The 22,406-nt window shown below is 37.2% G+C and overlaps 1 protein-coding gene across 2 annotated transcripts in view; it reads right to left on the bottom strand.

Annotated features, from left to right (window-relative positions):
* The window catches only part of Adgrb3 (adhesion G protein-coupled receptor B3), a 707,858-nt gene that overhangs the window by 325,272 nt on the left and 360,180 nt on the right, over positions 1–22,406 (bottom strand). For both annotated transcript variants that reach the window (XM_051153002.1, XM_051153001.1), the window contains exon 15: positions 12,605–12,707. In XM_051153002.1, the coding sequence (XP_051008959.1) occupies positions 12,605–12,707 (103 nt within the window). The remainder of the gene's footprint in view (positions 1–12,604; positions 12,708–22,406) is intronic.

The following is a 22,406-nucleotide window of genomic DNA, read 5'->3' on the forward strand; positions in this document are numbered from 1 at the left end:
AACACATTTTAAAAGTCCATTTATGGAAAGCATCCACTTGAGTCCAATTGTGCAGAGCAAAGTGGCATTATTTTCTTTCCAAACATGTATAATAGAAAACATTTGTAATAATGCAAACTAAAGATTATATCAGTGAGTTGGTAATCTCTTCCTGAACTGGAGAGGTATTACTCATATTAATTCTTACACCGAGAAGTCTACTGGGATCATATACATTTTGATTTTGGCATCCCACACATTCATGGTTGTTTCTAAGCTCTGTATCATGGCAGGACTAATTTACAATTAAGTCATTGGTAAGAATAGTGAACAGGCTAACACAGTTTAAAAGTACAGTGTTGGGCTGAAGAGATGGTTCAGTGGTTAAGAGCATTGTCTGCTCTTTCACAGCTCATGAGTTCAATGCCCAGTAACCACATGGTGGCTCACAACCATCTGTTATGGGATCTAATGTCCTCTTCTGGCATGCAGGTGTGCATACACTCATATGCACTAAGTAAATACATCTTTAAAAAAAGTACAATGCTGATACGAGCTACTGGGCTCCTTTTTCAAGTAATTTGTTCCTTAAGAAGTAAGCAAGGCTAATCCAATCTTTAGGCCTTGAAGTTCACAATTACAGAGATGAGAGAATGTTAGGAAAGAGGCATTGTAGGATGAGTGATAATTGTTAGATCAACTTTATAATTTTATTAAAAATAAAAATCAGTCTCACTAAATGTTATGAAATCCACTTAACCTCATTTATATATTATCTATTTTAATAGCTATCTTTCATAAACTCCAATATTTGCAACATCACAATTTTATTCAAAAAATCACATATTCAATAGATCTTGCTCCTCATCAAACTATCAAACCTAGACACAATGCTTTGAGGCTCCACCTCATGCATCATAAATAAACTTCCTTTGCTGAAGGAAGGCCACAGTCCTATAGAAGGTACATAAGAAACATGCCTATGAAAACTTCTGTAACAAGTGGAGAGATGCATATGTCATCACAGATCAGATACTACTGGTACATCATAGTCTGTGCTAACCAAAGCAGGCTTTATGGAAGGCACAGATCCTCCTTACATTTTAAGGAAGGGGCACAACTGCATATTCATGAAAGGGTATTGAAATGGTGCACCACATCGATATTTTCTTCTCTTGTCAAATCTTCTTAGATTCATAAATCTATTGTTTTCTGATAAAATCTAAGTTGTTAAAATGATATGTCACATAGTTATATTGTATTTGTCTAATATTTTGCTCAAAGGGGCTCATTACTGTTGGCTTACCACAACAGTGTTAGGAACTGAGAAGAGTACATTTCATGACTGCTGGATTATTTCAAAATTTTATGTATATGAATGGTTTGTCTGAATGTATGTTTGTGCACCACATGTGTGTCTGGGACCTGCAAAGCCCAGAGCCAGGCTTTGGATTCCCTGGAACTGGAGTTACCAACAGTTGAGAGCCATCGTTTGGGTTGTGAGGCTCGAACCTGAGTCCTTTGGGAAAGCAACCAATGTTTGTCATTGCTAACCCATCTCTCTAGCCTTGATATTTTTAAATTATTTAAAATTGTTGCAGGTCAAAGCAAGAGAAAATAATACTAGGAAACAAATGCAATCTAATCTTAAAGCAAGCTTTAGATAAAACTGTAAAGATGGGATTGCTTCTTGTAGTCGTCTTCCACATCCTTGTCTATACTCGGTTTCATCCTCTATCTTTTCCACCCTGTTACCTCTTAGATTCTATTTCATGTTCCTTCACTTTCTGTCCTTATTAAAATTTTAATACCACCCAATGAGAATTAATATTGCCCTGAAATGTGCCATGCTACCAGGCATGCACCGAGTATGCAAAAGCCTCTCTGGGTGGGTCACATAGTCTAGTTGCAACTGTGCAGACTTAGGCCCTGTGACCATTAATTAATCAGTTGAAGTCATCCTCATACTCAGGTAGACCCCGTTATATAAGAAATAAGAAGCAAGAGCAACAGGGAGAGAACTCTGGAAAACCACAAAGCAGCCATGAAAACTGGATGACTGGTTCTGCCAAGAACATACTTGCAAATGATTTGTTATAATTTTTAGATACTTCTGTCCAAGGGACACTGCCACAAGATCTGTTCTGAGCTACTTGGGAAATCAATAATGGAATGGGGAGACGTACAGAAAGCAGCAACAAGCAGATGTATGCAAGCTAGGAAGGAACCTACACAAGCTGGCTTCAAATTCATTAAGAAAGTTGTCAGGGACATGGGACACACGGGCTAGAGACTAATTTACCAAACTGTCTATAAAATTGGCACTTAAGTGCACTGAAACTGCATACATCTGATAAAGTTTAGAAAATAAATACTGTTATTGTCAAGCTTTCTTTTTATCAAAACAAATGAATAAACATGATATAATTCAAATAATTTTAAAAACTCTTAGCTACACACTTTTAAACTTTTTTTTTTTAAAGCACGTGGCTCAAATTTCCTAATTATAAGACAAAATGGAAAAATGGGGGAAATTATAGTTCTGCTGGGAATAGAAATTACTTTCTCACTTTGGAGTCTGATTTAAGCCTCTGGGCCCCTGAGAGTCAAAAACTCCAGCACAATTAACATTTGCTTGCGGCCTTTCTCTTTTTCCCAGCCATAAAAATGGGATGTACTAGAAATCTCACCAGAAAGTCCTAAACCCCTTCTGCAACCCCAGTGACTTCTGCTGTAGGAATGAAGCATCTTTTAGAAGCCCATTACACCACAAAATCCAACAGTTTTCCAAAATTGTAAGTTCATCACTAGTACATTTGAATTGTTTTTCTCCGCCCCCCCCCCCCCGCCCCGAGAATCCAGTACTCACACATGGATCTTGTTCCTTACCTGAGTGTATTTCCTCTAACCTGTTTGCCTAAATATACATCAAAAATGAGTTTGGCAGCCTGGATGGAAGGCTCAGCTGATAGAGAAATTACTGCTTTTGTAGGACAGGAGTTTGGCTCCCAGGACCCTCATCAGGCAGCTCAAAACTACCTTAATTACAGAGTACTGAAATTTCCCTTCCAGCCACTATAGGCACTTGTATAAAACAAATTCAGTACACACACACACACACACACACACACACACACACACACACACACACACAGAGAGAGAGAGAGAGAGAGAGAGAGAGAGAGAGAGAGAGAGAGAGAGAGAGAGAAAGTAAGTCTTTGAAATGTCTTTTAATAAACTGAGACTCATATTTGAGAAGCACACACACATGTGTGCTTCATCTTTTCGTCATCACTTTCTTTCTATTTTAATTAGACCTCAGCTGTCTCTTACACCGGCCAAAAACATCTTTCCTGAAACTATGACACGGACCTTATTATACCAGTAGGAAGGTCTGAAAAGATGAAAGGAATACTTCAGATGGAGGTGATGGGGTGGAGCGATGATGTCTTTATGCTGCTCTGACAACTACTGCATATATTCTACACTCTGCCTAAAGTGCGTTCACCAGTTTTGTTTACAAGATTCCTCTCTGTCGACACGAACCAACATGTGTATTTATTTAATCATGGAGCATATGGCCAACATGGCCAGTGTGTTTCATTTGAGTTATTCTCTCTTTTCTTTACGGTGTAGAGAGGATGTGATATCCTCCTGTACTGCTAACTGCTTCTACAGTGGTATTCATAATTGGAATCTTTGCCTCAATGTAATGTTTTAAACACATCTGACTATTGAGGGTAGAGGTGAGGTCAGAGAAGCAATACAGCAACACATACACAATTAGGTTGTGAGGAAAGAAATCTGTTGGCAAACAGAATAGGTGGAACCTAATTTACCTCCCTCCTGGTCAGCACCAAGGATGGCTGGTACCAGTTGGAGCCACTGGCTCAGATGCAGAGGCATACCGCTGTGTCTAAAACTCAATGTGACTCACTGTATTACTAAAAGTTAACATGGGGGGCGGGAGGGTGTAGTGTTTACATACCTTATAAGTCATGTGATCATGAAGTTGCATGTAGAACTTCATGTGAAATATCTGAAAAGAATCACACTGTGCAACCGGCATGAAAAACACGTACCGTGTGACATAAAACGCTCATGCTGCTTGCAGCCGTTATTCAAGAATCCAAGTAAAGATAGAAAGAGCTGTTTGCAAAATTTGTTTTCTGATCTCCCTACATGTGCGATGGTGTGCCCCTCTACATAATAATATATTGTTAAATATTTTTAAAAGAAATAAAAGGATTCAGGTTTACATTCGCAATCTACTTGTCCAGCAATGTGGAGATGTGCAGTTTATTATTATTGACCATAGTCACAATTACGTGCACCAGATGACTGAAATTCATTTTTTTTCTGTCTAAATGAAACTTTGGGGGGTTATAGATGTGTTAATTAACATGATCTAATCAATTTAGAAGCACACATGCATCATACGTCACTTTGCAGTCCATAAATATACATCATTATTACTTGTCAATTACAAATAAACTATATGGCTCATAGCTAGAAAACCATTCCATTCACACGTAGCATGAGAAAGAAGTAAGGATACACCAGAACACTTTAGGACAGAGCTCCTCTTCCTGAATGTCAAAGTCAACTTAATTAGATGTCTCTTTTTCTTCTAGGTATTTCCTTTCAATATGGCTGTCTCTCTTTAACAGGGAAAGGTTATCTACAGAACTGATGCTAATCTTTTTTTTTTTTTTTAACATTGAAAAAAAGTTTATTTAAAAAAGTTCTAGCAGCAAGAACAGTAACAAAACAAAAGGAGAGATGGAAAAACAAAGCAAGAAGGAAGTTGTGTCCTGTGGGGTGTCTCCATTCTTAATCGAGTTCTTATATCGAGCAAACGTAACTCTTCGAACAGTATCTCTGTAGGTCTCATTGGACTGTCTCTTGCTGGTTCTTCCTAGGGTGCCACTCCCAGGCCCTCTCATCCAGCCTTCAGTCTCCTCTGATGAACCCAGTCCAGGATGGCTATATCCCAGGCCTGCTCCTTTCCTCCAGCCAGCGGCTGGCTGGGCACAGCCTCCTTTGCTACTAGTGGCTGATGCTAATCTTATCATAATTACTATTACTACTTCTAAAAATAGTGAACTAGTAAAGTTAACATTAGAATAGCAAAAAGAATGCTCTCTGAAAGTCCAGGCTTATTATAACTTTTGGAAATATAATTGTATTCTATTAAAATGTTCCCTAAAATAAAAAGTAAAAACGAAAATACAAAAAGATACATAAGTATTGGCAGGCAGCTAGTCAATTAGCAGGCTTGCTGGCCACTAAGGATGAACTGAACTCACATTTTGGACACCTTCTCTCTTCCCCTGATAACACACCAACTTATGATTTATTCTAATTGCTCATCTTAGAATTCATAATGCCACAGGCAAGGCAAAAAATGACCAAAGATGCATACCTAAAGATTTGAAATACCATTAAAAAAAACTGGGAGAAGCAGGCCTTTGTTGAGTCCAACAAAGGTCTCCTTGAAAAGCTATATTTTGTCCTGGTAAAGCATGGCTGTTATACAAATTTAAATTTTCTTTAATTTTTAAAATCTATCTAGCTAAGCAGCAGTGATGTACATCTTTATTCTCAAAACTTGGGAGGCAGATCTCTGAGTTTGAGGCCAGCATGTTCTACAGAGTGAGTTCCAGGACATAGAAACCCTGTCTTGAATAACAAAACAAAATAAATCTAAAATAATCTGTGTTGTAAATGTTTTGGTCAAAAGCATGCAATCTAATTCATTTCTCTGGCCCTGGTGGAGACATGAAATTCTAAACGGCCCACAAGATTAAAACATTACAGAAAACGGCTTGGGGACTACCCCTCAAGGAGGATTAACTCTCCCCTTATAATGTGTGGAACTTCCCATATGGAAAAGTCCTTCCTCATTACAGTTGCCTGCAGATCTTCATGGCTATGGTTGCTTGGTTTCTAAGTTCTAACTGCAAAAGTGTTGTTTCTTTCCCTTTTTATAGCTCCCTTGTTTGGATACTAGCCAAACCCAGAGCTCAAGTTTTCTGATGCTCACGATGCTCCTTCTCTCACTAAATTCCCCAATCCCGTGCAAGAGATGGCAGAATTATCTAGAATGTGAAACACTTGACTTTCTCTCTTACTCCATTTCCCTCCTTCAGGCAGAGTCTAACATTTACCTTTCCTGCGCTGTTTTTCTCCCAAATTCCAATAACATTGAATGAGAAAATTTTTTGAATATTTAAAACAATAATCATAATTTCTATGAGATTAAGAACCAACAAATAGGGGGCTGTGTTCCCTAGTGACATCCTGGTTAGTCTGTTTTCATTCAGACTTCCAAAGATTCATACGCATAAACCGTATACACCACAGGAAATTGCCTATCAGAAATGGCTCAACTTTTGCATCTTTCATATTCCCTTGAATCAAAACAGCCTTTGCCTTTGAAAACAATGCAAGTAAACACATGAAGACACAAATAGCTAAAGACATAAAGAAGGGAAACCATGAAGGACAGTGATTTCATCTTAACTACCTTAACATTCCCAGTGCTCTGGCTCAGATGTCCATAATAATTATTTCTGTCACATTGTTTGATGCCATAGACATTAAGTTCTTCAGTGTGCATGACAAACTATTCAATGTACACTGTCCTAGCTCTCTTTTATTTTTATAAATTTAAAATAAAGCCTTAAATAAAAATATCCTGTTAGAGAGTACACTTAACGTGTAAGAATCTATGCTCAGTCTTCAGTGCAAAACAACAGAATGAGAGAAAGAAAGAAAGAAAGAAAGAAAGAAAGAAAGAAAGAAAGAAAGAAAGAAGCAACCAAACAAACAAGAAGACACCCCCCACAACACACTTACAGAACACCTACACAACACACACATACAACACACATATACTACACATACACCACACACACGCATTCACATTAAAACATTCACTTATTACATACCACACACGCATATTTAACACACATATTTGACACACATTTACACATATTTGCCAAATACAAAAATATCCCATTGACAGATAATATAAAATAATCATAAGCTCTAGCAGAGAAAGAGCTAGACATTTTAAATGGTCCTTTATTGTGCTTGCCACATGGAAGCTAAATCTGCCCAACAGGCATATCAATTTATAAATTCTATTTATATATGTCTATAAAATATCTATATATTTTCTGTGGCTTATTTCAAAATAATAGCATAATTGAGTACATATGACAAAATAATTAGGCTTCCATGTATGAAATATTTACTATCTACCTCTTCACTGAAAAAAAATTTGCTGATCTTTGTTTCAATAATACCACAATTATTCTAAAATACTTCTGGAATATATCAAATAGACGTTGTAGATAAAAATAAGCTAGCTGAGAAATTGAGGATCCTTGCTCATATTGAGCAATTGGGAATATAATGCAAAGAAGCAAGCAGAGAACAATTTTCATTTCGCTTTTAGCTGTTGGCAGAGCATCTGTCTCCTTGTCTAGTTAGCATTTCAAGATTCCCCAACAAAACAATCATCAGGAGCTTTAAGCAGATAAAATATCAGAAATTGCTTCCAAATAGACAAAAGTTAGGAGAGAAAAACAATTGAAAAAAAATAAAGCTTGTGAAAAACATGGATTCAAAGACTCCAGTTTCTACAGCTTTGGGAAATGATTTTCAATATTTTATTGTCTTTGATAATTATGAAAATACTGGTGCATGCTGGGATTAAACGTTATTGTCTCTCATGCCTATCAATGGCAAAAAGCACTGAACATTTCTACCATGTTTCCTACTACGATGTACAAATGACATGGCTGGTCATCAATTTTCATTCATACACATATTTCAGATTTTATCATTTGTTAGCTTGATGTGTTCTCATGTAAGAATATGGCAAAGGAAGTAAACACAGGCCCAAATTCTCATGATAATTTTCACATGCGTCTGCTTCAGGAACTACAAATCACTCTGTAGATGACACCCAAGCATGAAAAAAGCAGTAGCATCCTGCCCCAAAGTATGGTTTTGTTTAGACTAGACTGGATTGCAAAGCAGCAAGATTCAGACAATAGCTTCACCTTAACAAAAAAACCATACAAAACTATATTTTATTTAGATAAACAGTAAATTTTCAGATTTACAAAGTTGATACACATGACATAACTACAATGCATTTATTTTCTAATTTTCTAGCTCATCTAAATACAAGGGGGCCATCTATCTTAAAAAGACATTCAGAGTGAAGGTATGTACATGTACTCACATGTATACATACATGTACGCTACTTTCCTTATTAATTATTCTCAACATATTTATTAACTTTACATATATCTCATAGAATGCAAAAATTTTGATTGTAAAAATTAAATTCTGAATGACAACAGTCATATATCGTCCAAATTCTTTTTCTCAGAAAGTAACATTGATAAAACTAAAAAGCAAGTGGTTGCTATATCTAAATGTTAAGCATCAGAAACTTTTACTACATAGCTCAGAAGGGTGAAGCTTAAACACCGAGAAAGTGAACGGAGAACGGTGCACTGCTCATTAATCACTACGCTAGTTAGAACCGCAATTGACTTTGCTAAATAGCATTTGGAATGGCACGGCTCCATATTCTATTTCTTATTCCTGCGGGTTCCCATGGGCCTTATTATGTTTAACATACTATAAATGCTATTTGTGAAAAGGCTTTTAAAAAGGACAGATTTCATTTACAAAATGTTAATAGGCTTTTCCCTAGACTCACTATAATTTTTAATTCCCATCTTTGTCTTATTCATATGACATATGAAGCACAGTCCATTTGCAAGTTGTTATTCTTTGCTGAGCTCAGAATAGTATAGGAGATACTTTTGCTATAAGAAAATAGGTAAGTATAGAAAGATTTGCCATTGCTCATTTATTATATCCAAAGTAGTTCAATTGCAAAGATTAAATCAATGTATATGCAGATGTATTTATAAATAGGAAGCTTTAGCTTATTTTGTTTCATTGTTCATATTAAAATCCATTTTGTTACATTCTAGCTGAGATTCACTATTTCAGCATAGGTTATTTTATTATCTCCTTAATGGAAACAAACTTTTATCAGTATATGAAATTCCAGTGTATGACTATAATAAATATCAAGATATTCAGTAAATCAGTTACATACTCTCTCCTTCAGTGAAGAATAAAATGTTTTACAAAATCAAATTTGATAATAAAAATATAAAAGCAATAAGCATTAGTAATCCAGTACAGCAAGCCCAAAAGGCTATATATACTGTACAAACAATGCAATGCACATTTAAAGTACAAGAAGTGTAGAATTTTCCAGGGAGGCACCTATCCATAGACACCAGTTGGAACATGTTTTGAAAAGATGACCTCCTCAAAATGTAGGTCAGCAGGACTCGAAATCATGCCCTCTCCTGTTTTGTTGTATAAGCTTTATAGACTGCAGTTCTCTCTTCATCTCATTTGTTCAATATACTTGTTTACATATCCTTCAATATGGATATTTGCAGTGGAGAAAATGTGGGGGTAGAGCCTGATCCATTTAATTACTTAAAATGTTAAAAACATTGAGCTAATTCTAAGTGACTTAGGATCATTGTCATAACGTACTTCTTTGCTAATTTCATGTAACTTACAGAGTCTAGCTGACACATAATAAAAATTATCTACAATTTACTGATTCCCCTACATATACAATGATTTTTTATATATGGTTTATCTTTTTTTTATTGATTTATTCTTGTTACATCTCAATGGTTATCCCATCCCTTGTATCCTCCCATTCTTCCCTTCCTCCCATTTTCCCATTATTCCCCTCCCCTATGACTGTTCCTGAGGGGGATTACCTCCCCCTGTATATGCTCATAGGGTATCAAGTCTCTTCTTAGTAACCTGCTGTCCTTCCTCTGAGTGCCACCAGGTCTCCCCCTCCAGGGGACATGGCCAAATGTGAGGCACCAGAGTATGTGAGAAAGTCATATCCCACTCTCCAGTCAACTGTGGAGAACATTATGATACGCAGATTTGGGCCCAGGGGTCCTGCTCAAACTAAGGCAAGGACAATACAGGAGGTAAACTTTAAACCCCTTCCCAGATCTAGACAATGGTCAGAACAGTCTCCACAGCTGAGTGGAGAGTGGGGTATGACTTTCTCACGTACTCTGGTGCCTCACACTTGACTATCTTATTTCTTTTTAAAAAAAAAATCAACCAACAAATATACATTTTCATGGGAGTTTGGCTTAAATAATAGGCTTGTAAATATACAAGACAATGCTATGGTTTGAATATGAAACAGCCCTACAAGCTTGAGTATCAATACTTAAGTCAGCCAACAGGAGGTTTTGGAACCTTCCAGAGGTGAGACCTAGTCAGAAGCAATAGATCAATGGATGGTATGCCATTGGAGACTATTACTGTCACCTAACTTCTCTCTTACCCTCTGCCTACCAAGGAGGGAAGCATACCTCCTACTCTCACCACCCTCAAGTATCTAGGGATTCTACCCAAGCTCATGGGGCCACTTGAATTTGGCCAAGATCCTCTAAACCCAGGAAGTAAAATCAATCATTCCTCACTGAAGTTATTTTGTAAGGTATTTATCCATAGGGAGAGGAAAAGTAAATAATATAGTTCCACTAAAATTATATTTTACAGTTATTCTTTTCCAAATTATCAGAAGACACCACTCTAAGTATTTTTGCATAAGAAGCAAGGTATATATTCTAATTTGGTACTACTTATTTGTCAGTCCTTGAATTATGCTGTAAATAATATATATTTATAATATATAATATCTAAATATATTTAGATTAGAGTAAAATTAATATATTTATTCATAATATCTCTTCACATATCTGCTTTAAACTACTTTCTGTAACTACACAGACATGTCCACAAGAAACTATAGCAACAACAACAACACAAAAATAAACCTCAGGGAACTTTGAACACATGAATAAGTCCTTTTTCTTATTTAAAAACAGATTTGTCTCTCCCTGTTTTCAGTAGAGTAAGACAACAAGGAAGTAGACCCCAAGAATAAAGCATCATCTTGGTTACATGTTGCCAAAAGTAGGAGAGATTTAATAGTTTAAATATTAATTACAATGTTGAAAAGTCATTGCAGAAAGATTTGTAGTTTCATTACACAGTCTCAAAGCCTGCAGCATCTTATAATAATGCAGTTCCCTGAGAAGATGATTATCTCCTTCTATAAAATTAAGGATGATATCTGGGGAAACCAGAAATTATACAACAGCAAAAACTAGTGAGTTTTGTAGCCCAAGGAAAGTGGATGAAAATTCTCTTATTCACTAACTACACAGATTTGAAAAACAATCAATTCAATCACTGTTTTTTAATACAAAAAAAAAAAAAAAAGACTTCATAGAAGCATTTCAATGGGTAGTGAAAAAAATTAAATACATGCTACGGTGTGAAGGCCTTTTTTTTTTTTAAATACAGAGGGGAAATAGGATTAAAAGGAGGGTCTTAATAGGAACTATATTTTGTGCCCTGATTCATTAACTATTTAATTATCTAATTAAATGTAGAAATTATAGGGAGAAATTTTACACTTTTACCAGATTGAATGAGACCCAGATGTGAGACTCAACTGCAGCTGGATTGATTTAGGGAAAGGTTGTCATTCTAGCATGGACAGTCACAGCTCAGATCTCTCCAACACTTGGGCGATTTTAACAATTCCTTACAAGAAGTAAGGGCAGGAGTGAAAAGATTAAAAGTAAATGTATTATCAGTGTTACACTCCACCCTACATATTTAATCTATTAAAAAATACTTTATGTTCATTAGTGTTTTGCCTGCATATATGTTTCTATACCATATGAATTCATTGGGGTCAAGGCAGCCAGTAGAGGGCATCAGATCCCTTGAAACTTTTTTTTTATAAAGATGTATTGGTTTATTATTATGTATACAGTGCTCTGCCTGCATGCACACTTGCAGTCCAGAAGAGGGCATCAGATCACAATATAGATGGTTGTGAGCCACCATGTGGTTGCTGGGAATTGAACTCATGACCTCTGGAAGAGCAGTCAGTGTGCTTAACCTCTGAGCCATCTCTCCAGCCCCAGATCCCTTTAAACTTGAGTTACATGTCATTGTGAGTGTCTATAGATGCTGGGAATCAAATCTAAATCTTTCGGGAGAGCAGCCACTACTGCTCTCTAGTCCTACTATGTCCTGTGTTAAAGCAACATCATATTCTTTTCAGTCAACTCCTAGGGTTGGCATTTTTTTTTAATAGATTTGAAGGCAAATGTATTTTAAATCCATACTACTTTATCCCAGTACATAGAAAGATAAATTCTTTTTTCATTCTGATTCCCAGGATGTAACGAAAATTCAGTAAACATGAATGCACAGATAAATGAATAATTTATTTATTATCATCTTGGATAAACTAAGGATAGTTTCATCATGAATGAAAGCATAGAATTATGTGGCTATCTGCTTCTATACATGTTCACAACAAATAAATTCATCAGTGATTATAAAAAGACACAATATGAGTTCTGTTTACATTGAATAAATAATGATCATTAACCTCACGCAACGGTAATTCTGTAAACAGTCCGGTGGCAAGAGCAGGATACTTACATTCGCCAAGTGAGCTAGCTCTATCTCCAAGAACGAGTCAGTTGTTTTGGGTTCGGGCCTGATTGTAACCACGATGATTTTGGAATTAACGACCGTATAATTTCTGAAACAGAATAATAACGATTAAAAACGAGAAATGATGGCTGAAAACTTTGCTTCAGGCTGCTCCATACCTGTTGGGATGATATTAGGTAGTTCACCCTCAGTAAAAATGTAGGAGCACCTTAGTCACTGAAAGATAATGTCATTTTACTCTTATCAACAAGCATCTCAGGCAGTAGAAGTTCTGGGAAGAACTATAGGCATTTTAACATTTCATATGGAGGAAAGAGAAAAATATACACAGTACTGGCAACCTTCTCAGTCCTTAAGTCCAATTCACTCTCCAAGAAAGAATAAACCATGAATTGAAAGCACCAGCTAATCTTTGACTCATTTATCTCAAGGAAGACATCACAGCCCTATTCTCCAGGAGACAAAATATTCTCTTTGCCAAAATTCATGATGGAAAACTGGAATGTGATAGAAGATGAAAGCATGCAGAACTCCAACAGAAGGTCCTCAATCTGTGAAACACCTATCTCCTGAAAGGTCCTTCTAGGAGACACTCAGACGTTCTGTAATATACATATTTAGAATATTATCAATAGATGTAAACATATAGCTAAATAAACAGAGTATAAATTTTTCATCTAAAATATACAAACGTTATAAATCATCTACTCTTTATAGATTTAAAATATTGACTGTAGTTTTTCACATTTTGAAGAAATAGGTATATTCTTGCCTCATGGATGGTTTGAAATAAATTATTTGTTCTTTTAATAAGCAGAACCTATTTTGGAGTTTTGTATTTATATAAGTATCAAACATAAGCTATTTAAAGAAAACTCTTGTTTGTTTTTCTGTATATTATTTAAAACCTGCCAAACCTAATTATATACTTTAATGCTTCTGCATACCACCATGCAAGTAGTACGTGACATTCATCAAGAAAGATTTCTCCCTGATCCTAAGCAGTATCCTTGAATTCGTTGGCAGATGATCCTACCATTTCCATGGCATCAGACAGGCTTAGATGTATGATTACTATAAATTTTACTTTGCCAGCATATAGCATACCTACTTTTGTGTTTGACTTAATTCACATCATATTTTTGAAATTCATAGATATAATTTTTTTTTTTACAATTGAGTAAGGTCACCGGTTAGCCATGCTATAAGTTCTCTAATCACCAATTAAATAAGCTCACTCTGAACCATTTCTGGTACTTTGGCATTTATAGACATTCATGGGTGGCTATTAGGAATAACTGTGATATGTACTTTCTACACACACATTTTAAAAAATATATTTTATTAATTTATTCATATTACATCTAAATTGCTCTCCCATCCCTTGTATCCTCCCATTCCTCCCTTCCTCCCATTTCCCCCTTACTCCACTCCCTTATGACTGTGACTGGGGGGGGACCGCCTCCCCCTGTATATGGTCAAAGGGTATCAAGTCTATTCTTGGTACCCTGCTATCCTTCCTCTGAGTGCCACCAGGCCTCCACATCCAGGGGACGTGGTCAAATATAGGGCACCAGAGTTCATGTGAAAGTCAGTCCTCACTCTCAAGTCAACTGTGAAGAATGTCCTGTCCATTGGGTAGATCTGGATAGGGGTTTGAAATTTACTGCACGTATTGTCCTTGGCTGGTGCCATACTTTGAGCAGAACCCCTGGGCCCAAATCCACCCGTCATAATGTTCTACTTATAGGTTTCTAGGACCCTCTGGGTCCTTCTATTTTCCCATTCTCCCTTGCTTCTCTCACCTAGAGTCCCAATAGGAAGTCTTCCCCTCTGTCCCACTTTCCTGGTAAGTGAAGACTTTCATGGGACATGCCCCTTGGGCTAGTGTCCAGATATAAGTGAGTACATAGCATTTGACTCTTTCTGGGTTAACTCATTCACTATGATCATTTCTAGTTCAATCCATTAGCCCACAAATTTTGCAAATTCCTTGTTTTTAATAGCTGAGGAGTATTCCATAGTGTAAATGTACCACAGTTTCTTTATCATTCTTCTACTGAGGGACACTTAGGCTGTTTCCATGTTCTGGCTACTATGAATAAGGCTGCTATGAGCATGGTAGAGCAAATATTCTTGTGTGCTGGAGCATCTTCTGGGTATATTTCAAGGAGTGGAATAGCTGGGTCTTAAGGAAGCCCTATTCCCAGTTTTCTGAGATAGCGCCAGATAGATTTCCAAAGTGGCTGCCCTATACTGCATTCCCACCAGCAATGAAGGAGTGTTCCTCTCTCTCCACATCCTCGCCAGCATGTGGTGTCACTTGAGTTTTTTATCTTAGCCATTCTAATGGGTACACACAGATTTTTAATGTCTTGGGTAAACACCTGGGAACTGCTTGCTCCTATGGTAAGGGCATATTATAAATTTATGAGTCATTATTTTCTGAAGTGGCTGTTGGTATTCTAAAATTATCATATTTTTCACTATTTGTGGAAACTGTTCTTTCTGTGATACTATTTGGTGTACCATGTCACCACAAACAAATGCTAGACTGTTTGGTAGCAGAGGGACAAGAAGTATTCTGTGTATGGGATACTATTTTAACCCATTTCTTATACACTTAGAACTTTCAAATAATGAATTTTTAAATATTTTTAAAGCTCAAGAAGGCATCCAGTGTGTAGAAAACAGTGCAGGCAGAAAACAAAAACATGGCATTAGTATATTTTACTTTCCTGATGGGGAAAGTGATTACAGAGAGAGCTGGTTTATTATTCCTTGTTTAATTAACATATCAATTAAAGGCAAACTGCATTGGAAAGGATTTACAACTAAATGATAAAAAATCAGGAGAGCCGGGTAATGGAAGAACCTGGAGGATTCAGGAGCCCACAGGGAGACCAACAATGCTGATGGATCTGAATGCATGGGCATGCACAAATAGATGCACCAACCAAGGACAGTGTATGCAGAGAACCTAGACCCCCTGTTTAGATATAGCCAATGGAGGGCTCATTCCCCATGGTTGATGTGGGAGCCTGTAATTTGATCACTTCCCCTAGGTGGGGAGGCTCAAAGACACACAGAGAAAGGGATATGTGCTAAGTAGAGGAGATTTGACAGTCTGTGATCAGAACATGGGAGCCCCCACCCACGTCAGAGGTCTAGTGGAGGGGAATAGAGCTGAAGAGGAAGGGAGGGTGGGAATGGGAGGACACAAGTGAGGGGATAACAATTGGGATGTAACACGAATAAATTATGATAAATTTAAAAAGAAGCTACCTGTCTCAATTATTTTGCTCTTTGTGGGTCAAAGTTACCATGGGCTCTGGTGAGAATTAATGGAAAAACAAATCTGGAGAAGTGTCAGGTGAGTGAGTGATCACATTAACATGGATTCTGGAGGAACTTGTCTTTCAGGACCAGAAAATAAAGGTGCAAGATTCTCACAGAGCAATTGCTCTGGCCTGAGCGTGCAGATGTAAATTCATTCTCAGGTTAGCCTGAATGTTTATGAGTTCTTATCTGATTCCGTGGAAATAGACTACTGCTAGATTCACCAAATTCCTTTACTAGAGTTCTGCTTAGAACTCTTCCCATGATAATAAAACTCAGGCATGATCATTAGGTAGTTTTTGTAATAGGGATGCATTTGCATCACATTCAATCGGTGTAGATCAGCAGAGTACTGAAAATGGATGTTCTATGTATGAGTTTGAGATTTTTGGTAAGATATTTGTGATTTCTCTTGCATTTGGAAATGTGGGTGCAGATCAGTGGCAAATAAAGCAAAGATGAACTCTCTGTAGGGAGCTTAGCTGAGTCAGGCTCCTCAGTCAGCTGAAAGGTACCCCCTCCCCAAGAGGAGGGCACTTGTGTTACAGCTTTGAGGTAGTGTGGATATTATAGCATACTTGGAATTTATTTGATAAAATGTGTGTGTCAAGTTATGTTTATCGGTATATCCGTCTCATTTATGTGACTATTCCCCTGAATTATGCATCACACAGGAACATGCACTGAGGTTTATTATAGCAGCCAGCAGACTTACATGCTTCCTTCCACAGGATTCTAAACTCAGGGATGACAAGAATGACTACCACTATCTGTATGTTTTCATGTTCGTTACATTTTGCCCCTTGCCATGATCAAAACATGTTTAAATTAGTTTGTTGAACAGCACAGTAAAAATTTAAAAAGTTGATTTAAACTGTAATGCCAGTGTCCTAGTAAAATGCCTAATTAAGGGAACATAGGCAGATTTACATTATGCAATGGCTACTTTTTTTTTTTACAAGATGTATATATTGTACAAAGTTGGCTTTAATTTATTCCATCAACTTATTATAATTTGCATAAGTGAATAGCTGGCTTCCGATGTGCCACGTCAGGCTTGAGATCTCCTAATGCTTCCTGGCTGGCTGCACAGTGGTATACATTGCTAAGGAAGCACATCTTACAGCCAGATGGATTTCATGACTAAAGCAATAAAGTTGTTCTCTGTCCTTGAGGTTTGCATTGGTATTTACTCAAAAGTGAGGCAACTTATTCTTAAGGACAGTAAAAGTGTGCTTTAAACACACTGCAAATGTATATAAAAGACACTTTCAATATGATATGGATACACTGTAAATAAGAGGATGAAAAAATTCTAAATAGTAACTAAAAGAAAGCAGTCTTGGTTAAACTAATGCCAGATCAAGTATATATAAGGTTGAAAAAGAGTAAGGAGAACATTAAATAGAGAAAAAAGAGTCAATTTACCAGTGATATTTGGCAATTATAAATTCATATGCTCCTATGAGTAGAAGACACAAATAAACAATGTAAATACTGACAGAATTGTATGGAGAAGTAGACTGTTCTATAATAATCACTTGAATAATATCTAGATAAGGACTAAAAAGGAGCAAGAATGTATAAGTAGCACTGTAGACCAACTGCTCCTAGCAGACACAGAAAGAACATCCAATGCATTTTTAGAAGAACACAGACTTTCTAAATGCTCATTGAGCATTCTTCATGATAAATCACCCATGAAGCTACATAACAGGTCTTAGTAAAATTGAAAAAAAAAAAAAAAAAAAAAAAAAGAAGAGAGAGAGAGATTGAAATCATATCAACAAGTAAAACCGAAAATCAATGTCAAAACAAGACACTTTGAAAATATGTAAAAAATTAATATACAGTCAAGCAGTGAAAGAAGAAATTACAAGAGATACTAGAAAATTATTTAAGGCTAATAAAAATAAAACAAATTAAACTTATGAGATGCATTGAGAACAGTATTAAGAATTAAATTATAATGACAATTAGATAATGAGAAGAAAGATCTCATAAATATTAGGATATAATATAATGCTTATATAAGATGTGGAGAAAATAAACTGAAAACACAAAAATCAACAAAACTAAAAAGATATTATATAATATCAGCACAACTTGCAAACTCTAAGCTAGATATATTTTTTAAAAGGAAAGATCTTTAAGAGTAAAAAAATCATAATCTAAGGAGAAAATATTTCATCTTGGCTACAAAAGAAATGATGGCCGGAGATCCAAGATGGTGGCAAGCAGTGTGGACTGTGTTTAGAAGTTCCAGTAAATGATTCAGGAAATTGCACAGAATTCTTAACCAGGAACACCAAGCACCTCAACCCAATACAGCAGGAGTATTCCACAGTTCGAAAGGACCAAATTACAGAAAATCTGCATAGCGCTGCACGTGGGAGGAGCACAGATGTTCTCTGACCAGAGCAGCAGCAGCAGCAGTGGCTGAGGTTTGCAGCTGGAAACCCTCTGGCAGAGATTGGTGTGGTGACTGGTAGAATTGCTTTGGGAGAGAGGATTCAGTGCAAAATTTGTTCCCCGTGACCCTACCTGAACTTGGTTCATGGTTTGGGCCCTGTGACCCAAGTTCAACTCGGTGTATGGCTTGTGCTCTGAGACCCAAACGGATCTCAGTGCATGGTTCAGCCCCTGAGACTCTGGTTGGACTTGGCCCGCGGTTTGGGTCCAGAGTCAATGGCTGAACTTGGAGGGCAATTTGGGCCCAGAGAACCTAGCGGAACTTGGCAGGCAGTTGGGGCCCAGAGAACCTAGCTGAACTCGGTGGGCAGTTTGGGCCCAGATTCCCTGGCTGAACTTGTCATGCGGTTTGGGCCCAGAGACTCTAGCTGAGCTTGGCATATGGTCCTGGCCCTGAGACTCTGGCTGGATTCGGCTAGCAGTCTGGGCCCTGAGCTGAATTCGGTGAGCTCAGTGTGTAGTTTGAGCCCATGACCCTGGTTGGACTCAGCACTAACTGGACTAAGTGCATGGATTAGACCCTGAGACCCACTTGGGTCCAGCGACATGAACTGGACTCATTGTGTGTGTGGTTTGGGCTCCGTGACACTAACCTGAAACACTACCAGGAACTACAGACCAGTGAAGCATCAGAGCTCCCGGACTGAGGAATCTCGGAGCGACAGAGAGTAGAGTGGCCATCAGACCCCCTCCGCCCGACCTGCTTCCATCCCTGGAGAGCTCCTGTGCCACAAGGGGACCCAGAAGGCTGGGGATATTTGGGCCTGACTCAGCACACATTCTGAGACCCATGACAAGTACAGGGGAGCTGGGGATCACTAGCTGTGAGAGACCCAAACTGCAGGGATAGCCTCCTGTCATCCAGACCAGTGAAGCATCAGAGCCTCTGGCCTAGAGGAATCGTGAGAAAATGGGTGAATCTATCCTCAGACTCCCTCCACCCAACTCCAGAAGCTACCTGCCAAAAACAGAGATGGAAAGAGGAATAAAGGACAGTATAAAGTCATAGGCAAAGAAAACAACAACAACAACAACAACAAAAACAAAAAAAAAAAAAAAAAAAAAAAAAACAATATAGCGTCTCCAGATCCCAGCTATCCTAAAGAAAACAACCTAAAGAACTCAAACACAACGGAAATACAAGAAAATGACCTCAAATCCTTAGTAATGAGGATAATAATGGAGGAAACAAATAAAATTATTAATTAATTCAGGAAGACACAGCCAAACAGGTGGAAAACATAAAAGAAGCCTATAGAGAGGCACTGGGAAAAATTCAGGAAAATACAAACAACCAGATGAAAGAAATCAATAAAACCATTCAAGTTCTGAAGGCCTATAAAGAGGCAATGGAAGAAACCCAGGAATATAAAACAATCAGATGAAAGAAATCAATAAAGCAGTTCAAGATCTGAAGATGAAAATGAATTCAATGATAAAAACACAGATAAAAGAAAAATGGAAACGTGAGAGCTCAGAAAGGAAGGCGAGCAACACAGAGGTGAGCCTGTCTAACAGAACCAATACATGGAGGAACGAATCTCAGGTCTAGAAGATACAATAGTAGATCTTGAAGCAAACAATAAAGAAAATGCTAAATCTGGAAAAATCCTGACACAAAGAATCCAAGAAATCAAGGACACCATGAAAAAAAAAATCTGAGAATAATAGACATTGAGTAAAGAGAAGATGCCAGACTCCAAGGCCCAGAAAATATTCTCAACAAAATCATAGAAGAAAACTTCCCCAATCTAAAGAAAGAGATGCCTATAAACATACAAGAGGCTTACAGAACACCAAATAGAATTGACCAGAAAAGAAAAACTGCCCATCACATAGTAATCAAAACAAAATATACAGAACAAAGAAAAAATATTAAAAGCTGGAAGAGAAAAGGGCCAAATAACATTTAATGGCAAACCTATCAGAATTATAACCGACTTCTCAGCAGAGACCATAAAGGCCAGAAGAGCCTGGACAGAGATCCTGCAAACCATAAGAGACCACAGATGCCAGGCCAGACATATTCCATGACAAAAACAAATTCAAATAGTGCCTATCTACAAATCCAGCTTTACAGAAGGTAATAGAAGAAAAACTCCACCCCAAATGGACAAGCTACAACCAAAACTACACAGGAAATAGATAACAACACCATCACAAAAACACAACCACACAAACACACTACTGGAATGAACATCAAAATTAAGACTCCTAACAGTCACTGGCCATTAATATTTCTTAACATCGATGGTCTCAATTCTCCAATAAAAAGACACAGACTAACAGAATGGATGCATAAACAAGATCCTACATTCTTATGCATTCAAGAAATACATCTCACCCATAAAAATAGACATTACCTCAGGGGAACAGGCTGGAAAAAATATTCCAAGCAAATGGTCACAAGAAGCAAGCAAGTGTAGCCATTCTAATATCTAACAAAATAGACTTTCAACCAAAATTAATCAAAAGGGATGAGGAAGGACTCTTCATACTCATCAAAGGTAAAGTCAACCAAGATGACATCACCATTATAAACATCTATGCTCCCAATACAAGGGCATCCACATTTGTAAAAGATCCATTAATGAAGCTTAAACCACACATCGATTCCCACACAATAATAGTGGGAGACTCCAACATCGTACTCTCAGTGAAGGATAGGTCATTGAAACAGAAACTAACCCAAAAAATAACATCATTAACCAATGCCATGAATCAAGTGGATCTAACAGATATCTATAGAACTTTTCACCCAAACAAAAAGGAATATACCTTCTTCTCTGCACCCCATAGACCTTCTCCAAAATTGGTCACATAGTAGGTCACAAAGCAAGCCTCAACAGATACAAATAAATTGAAATAATACTTTGTACCATGTCAGATCACCATGGTCTTAGGCTGCACTTCAACAAAAACAGAAATAACAAAAAGCCTACACATACGTGGAAACTAAACAACTCTCTGCTAAATGACCCCTGGGTCAGGGAAGAAAGAAAGAAAATAAGGACTTCCTGAAATTCAATGAAAATGAAAGAACAACATACCCAAATTTATGGGATACATTGAAAGCAGTGCTAAGAGGAAAATTCATAGCACTAAGTGCCTTTAAAAAGCAATTGGAACATCCCATATAAGCAACTTAATGACACAGCTGGAAGCCCTAGGGAAAAAAAGAAGCAAAAATACCCAAGAAGAGTAGACGTTTGGAAATAATCAAACTCAAGGCTGAAATCAATAAATTAGAAACAAAGAAAACAGTCCAAAGAATCAATAAAACCAAGAGCTGGTTCTTTGAGAAAATCAACAAGATAGATAAACTGTTAGCCAAACTAACTAAAAGGCAGAGAGACAGCATTCAAATCAACAAAATCAGAAATGAAAAGGGAGACATAACAACAGACACTGAAGAAATACAAAGAATCATAAGGTCTTACTTTGAAGGCATATATGCCACAAAATTTGAAAAACTAAGGAAAATGGACAATTTTCTTGATCAATTCCACTTGCCAATATTGAGTGAAGAATAGATAAACAAGCTAAATAGTTTCATTTCCCCTATAGAGATAGAAGCAATCATTGATAGTCTCCCAACCAAAAAAAAGTCCTGGACCAGATGGTTTCACTCCAGAATTCTACCAGACCTTCAAGGATGTGCTAATACCGATACTCTTCAAGCTCCAAAAGATAGAAATGGATGGAACATTACCAAATTCATTTTATGAGGCCATAGCCACATTGATACCTAAACCTTACAAAGACCCAATAAAGAAAGAGAATTTCAGACCAATTACTCTTACGAACATTGATGTAAAAATACTCAATACAATACTTGCAAAATGCATACAAGAACACATCAAAGATATCATTCACCATGACCAAGTAGGCTTCATTCCAGGCATGCAGGGATGGTTTAACATACGGAAATCCATCAATGTAATCCACCATATAAACAAACTGAAAATAAAAATCC

The sequence above is a fragment of the Acomys russatus genome, chromosome 11 (assembly GCF_903995435.1).
Source record: "Acomys russatus chromosome 11, mAcoRus1.1, whole genome shotgun sequence".
Taxonomy (NCBI): Eukaryota; Metazoa; Chordata; class Mammalia; order Rodentia; family Muridae; genus Acomys; species Acomys russatus.